This window comes from Chaetura pelagica, unplaced genomic scaffold (genome assembly GCF_000747805.2).
Source record: "Chaetura pelagica isolate M959 unplaced genomic scaffold, ChaPel_1.0 scaffold10, whole genome shotgun sequence".
NCBI lineage: Eukaryota > Metazoa > Chordata > Aves > Apodiformes > Apodidae > Chaetura > Chaetura pelagica.
Window position 1 is genome coordinate 1,331,824 of NW_009952263.1, and position 5,137 is coordinate 1,336,960.

The 5,137-nt window shown below is 50.6% G+C and overlaps 1 protein-coding gene across 1 annotated transcript in view; it reads left to right on the forward strand.

The window, feature by feature from the left end:
* FAM198A (family with sequence similarity 198, member A) overlaps window positions 1-4,166 on the forward strand; it is a 13,134-nt gene extending 8,968 nt beyond the window's left edge. Inside the window, exons 3-5 of the mRNA XM_010007609.1 lie at window positions 2,886-3,008; window positions 3,266-3,369; window positions 3,956-4,166. Of these exons, the coding sequence (XP_010005911.1) occupies window positions 2,886-3,008; window positions 3,266-3,369; window positions 3,956-4,166 (438 nt within the window). The remainder of the gene's footprint in view (window positions 1-2,885; window positions 3,009-3,265; window positions 3,370-3,955) is intronic.
* The last annotated feature ends 971 nt before the right edge of the window (window positions 4,167-5,137 follow it).

The following is a 5,137-nucleotide window of genomic DNA, read 5'->3' on the forward strand; positions in this document are numbered from 1 at the left end:
TTCTTTTTTTTTTTTTTTTTTTTTTTTTTTTTTTTTTTTTGGCAAAGCCTGACCACTGATCTTTATAACCTCAGACTGTGGCTGGCAGAGGTGGAGCAGTCCTGGCTGTGCTCAGGAATATTTTAGCTGAAACAGCCAGAGAAATGATAAAATTAACCAGCCCCTTCCCTTCCCCAGGCAAAATGCCATTGAGTGCAATGGAAAGGCTGAGTCTCCAGGAGAAAGAATGTAGTTTTACAGAGACTTTCCCTTGGAGGGCCAAAGCACTGCAATGATAAATCCAAGGGCAATTCACAGGTTTTCTTCAATAAATGCAATGGGATCCTCCCATGCAGAAAAGTCACATAAAGGTAAAGAGGCACCAAGTCAGCAGGATGTTGTAGGAGGGAAATAGCATCCTTCAGAAATTGCCTTAGGTCCTCACAACACTTGCTGTGGAAGGAGGAGCTGCAGATGTGACCCCTGCTGTACCCTGGCATTGAAACCTTGGTTTTTGTTTTCAGTAATTTGGTTGTTTATATATTGGTTTCTCTTGGTGTTTGCCATAAGGGAACACACCTCCCTGGAGCAAAGTGCTGGTGGAAAGGGGCAGCTGTTGATGGCTTTATTCTGTGCTTTAAAAAGGTCCAAAAATACATAAACTCTGAAGCCCTGCAGCTGCATCCCTATCCTGTGGCACCCCCTTCCCAGCTGGGAGAAGGGCAAGGAAGTTTCCCTAGGGAAAGTCATCCCAGGCTGGAAATGAGTAATGGCTGGTTGGACCCAAGGGGGTGCTCTGACATGGCCAGGCTTCCCATGGGATAAAAGAGGTGCTGAAGGGGAGCTTCTCACAGGGTTTGAGCTTGGATGGGAGACAGTGTGGCTTATGTATTTATGTTCCAGCAGTGAAATCTAATGTCCTGTTCATTAGAGTCACTTAGGCTGTGGGGAGGAGAGATTAATATGAACAACCAGGGTGGGGCCAGGGGGAGGGAGGGCTCTTCAACACATCAGTGGTGCTCTCAGTGTCTCTACAACCATCAGCTGGTCCATCTTCCATGGCTCCACTTAGACACCAGGTCCAGCCCCCATCTTGCACTTCTGTGGATCCAGCACTGACCCACCTTGGTTTCAGAGGTGCTCATGGGCAGGTGAATGGAGGCCTGAGCACATTTAATGGCTCTGTGAGTCATCGCAGGTTATCTTCACCTTCTGTGCAGCCTAGAAAACAATGCAGCAGAAGAGAGGGGAACTGGTATGCTGAGCTTTTGAGTAGGTAGACCAAGGAGATGTGTGGAGGAAATGTGATGTTTTCTTTCATTTTAATGTGTTTTGTGTCAAAAGACACTCAAGCTCTTAACTGGTGTATCTCCCAATGGAGAAATGCTGAGCCAAGGGCTTCTTTAAACCTCAGGAAACAGAGGGATTCTGTGAGGGTCTCTGGTGTGGGACTAATCTTTCTTCTTGAAGAATTATGAATATAATGGCTATGGAAATCAAACCTTGTGTTTCCTGCAGCATCTTCTCCAGTGCTTGATTAATGTTTGGGTTCAGATTGAGCTCTCTGTCAAGTCTTGATAATTATCAGGGTGAAGGAATAAGCAATGAGCCACTTGATTTCCATCCAGGCAGCATCTGTATGTCTTCCTGGGCTCACTCAAGACCCTCCTGGCAGCTCCAGGAGCTGTTCTGCACCCTGAGCCCTGGCTCCCAGGTCAGCACCAGCAACCCTGAGCAAACCAATGAGTCAGATGCCTTTGCACTCCAACTGGAAAATGGATTTATTTTATATATATTTATATATATTTAAAGGAGATATTTTAAATATATATATATATTTTATATAGATGAGATGTTTTTTTCCTGTAATGTTTCAAACAGACCTCCAGTGCTGCAGGCAGTGAGGCAGCCCCCCTGCCCAGCCATGAGAGCATGCAGCCATGGGGAGGGTTGTTGACAGCCAGCAAGGTCCAGTCTGCCCCACAGACCATCTCAAAGGATGCACTGGCTCCTTCTGATGAAGATGAGGAAGATTTGTGAATACCAAGGAGAGTTATTGAAGCTGGGTCTGACAGAAATTATTTTAAAAGTCCCTTATCTCTCTAAGTGTGCGGGTGAAACACTGGAGGCTGCTAAGCAGCTTCAGGGTGTCTGCAGGGTTTTGTGGTGGGAAGGAGGGTGGGACTTGGCAGCCACAACAATGTGAAGCCTGAGCAGTGCTTGCAAATAATTAAACACAAATGTAGTTAAAACAAGTCACCATGGCCTAACTTAAATGTCAGGCATGCTCTGGATAACACACAGATCATTTTTTCCCCTTACAGATCCTTTTCCATTCATCTTCTTTCCACTGACAGCTGCTCAGGTTGCCAGTAGGGATAGATGAAAAGGTTTATATGAGCCAGAAGCCAGATGAAACTGTTGTCCAGTGCACCAAGACTCAGCCTAATGAAAAAAAATCTCTTTTTGAGGTTTCAGGGCCCATGTTTTCTTGGGTTTTTCTACATTCATCACTGTGTATGTCTTCCCTTCAGCTGGAAGCATGACCCATTTGCTCCATGCAAATACAGAGCGTGGAAGTACCAGAGCTGAGCTCCATCAGGAAAGCCTGTCACCGTCACCTTTCTTGGGACTTCAGCTGGAAGCATGACCCATTTGCTCAGGAAAGCCTGTCACCGTCACCTTTCTTGGTCTCTTCCCCAAGCCAGGGAGGCTTTGCAAGTCAGCTCAGCTTCTGAATGCTTCCCTGCTGGTCTCTCACTCACTGTTGTGTGCAGCTTTTCCATTTCATGTCTATTGAGGATCCTTAGAAACTTTGTATTTTCCTCTGAGAGAGAAAAGTTCACAACTGGAACACCTTGCCCCAGGTGCCTGTTCCTGCTAAGGTCCCCACATGTCTCCTGCAGGTTCATGACCGCCTGGACCGCTACTGCTGTGGGTTTCAGCCTGATCCCTCTGAGCCCTGCGTGGAGGAGATGCTCCACGAGAAGTGCCGAAACCCAGCGGAGCTGGTCTTGGTCCACATCCTGGTACGTCCCCACACTCCCCAGGGGCTGCTCTGGGTTCAGATGAAGGTTAATCACTTTGCAGGTGACGTTGCAGCAAGGGGGGGGTGTAGGTCCTATGGTGTTGTGGTGGGAGGTGCATCCTTGAGGGACCTGGGCTTTGGCAGCTACGGGCTCCCAGAAGCTCTCAGGATTATTCGATGCATTAAAAAACTAGCCTAAACACCCAAATGGGTGACTCCCCACAGTGAGTGGGCTTCTCCTTCCCATCCTGCTGCCAGGTGAGGAAGAGCATGCCGTCCCACCTGGTCTTCATCGACAACGCAGGCAGGCCACAACACCCTGAGGGGAAGCTCAACTTCAGGCTCCTGCAAGGCATAGACAGGTAGGAAGGGTGATGTGCACCATCCTTCGGGCATGTCCAGGGTGAAGGCTGAGCCTGCACACAAGTGATGGACATGTGCATGGACATGTGATGGACATGCCTATGTGCATGCCTTTCTGCCACTCCTGGCCTCCCCACCAAGCACCCCTGGGAAGTGGGGTCACTCCCAACCCAGGATGAATGGGTGGGTGGGCTTACGAACCCATCACAGGTTCCCCTGCCCTGAAACTGGCTCTTCATCCTGCTCTGGGTGGCTGACGACAGTCTCCCAAGCCTACTTTCCCTTCTATAATTGGCAGCCGCACAAAAATAACAAATAATTAGGTATTTCAGCATTTCTCGCCTCATTGCCCATTAGGCATTTGGCATCCTATCAGCCCCTGGGTTTGGAGCTCATTTGGATCCATTTCTGGTGGAGCCGTCCCACACACTCGCCATGGGCAGAGATATAAGCAGGAGGCTCCTCATCCTTTGTTCCTCTGGGTGGTCACACATTTCTTCTGGAAACATCAGGGTGGCTTCTGCGGGGATGCCTTGCTGCCCCCGGGTAACCCCTTCCCTTCTCTCTCCCGCTACCCTGCTGCAGCTTCCCGGAGGCAGCAGTGGCCACGCTGCGGTCAGGCAGGTTGCAGAGCCTTCTGCTGGAGTCCCTGCGCCTGGATCAGGAGCTGTGGGAGAGCCAGGGTGGTGCTGAGGGCCTGAGGCCCCTTCTTCGGACCATTGACAGGCGGGCACAAGTCCTGCTGCAGCACATCCAGGAGCACAACCTGACCGTGTTCAGGGACTCGCTGAGCTGAGCCGACCTCCAGCCAGGCATGGTGCCTCCCTGGCAGACTGCAGTGATGATGGATGGATGGATGGATGGACGGATGGATGGATGGATGGATGGATGGACGGATGGGTGGGTGGATGGAAGGATGGATGGATGGATGGATGGATGGATGGATGGACGGACGGATGGACGGATGGATGGATGGATGGATGGATGGATGGATGGATGGATGGATGGACGGACGGACCTCACACCCTCAGCCTGGCTGATGCAAGACTGCGTGCAGGTGCTCTCCTCTCCGAACGGGGTGTGTGTGTGTCCCTGCCTTGCAGGGTGCACTGGAAAAGGTGACAGGATGGCAGGGAGTAGGGAAGCAGAGGAGGAGATGTCTCCTGACACAATCCACAACTGCTTGAGAAAGCCGTGAAGCAACGTTTATCAAGACATGGTCTCAGGGTGGATTTTCCAAGGGGGAGTACCCATGAGAGTTTTTTAGTGCCTTCATACCCCCAGTAACTTTGAAAACCAGAGTCTTGGACTACTGAAGAACTTATGGGGACCCTGGGAAGGGTTAACAAAGCTGTGAGAGGCACTGTTCGAGGCTGAGGGAAATCACTGGCAGCCTTTTCATGGCTTGCACTGGGCTCTTTGATGATGCCTTGGCTGTTTCCAAAACATTACAAGCAGCCAGGGGGAAGGCAGAGGAGAACTTTCTAAGTGGATTAAGCCGGGACAAGTCACCTGAGTCAAGCTGTGCTCAGTCTTACCCCCACAGAGGAGGTGAGGTGTGCCTGGCAGTGGATGTAAACCACTGCCCAAAGCCAGGCCCAGGCAGGACCAGGACTACAGGCATTACCCAGCAGCAGCTGCCATCACGGAGCCCATGGTGCTGTCCCCACGGGTGGTGCACTGTGCCTGTGCTGCTGCCAAGGTGCTTTTTGATTGGGGGATTTGAAGGGAATTTGAATGTGGGCTTTTAATCTCTCCCTTACTCTT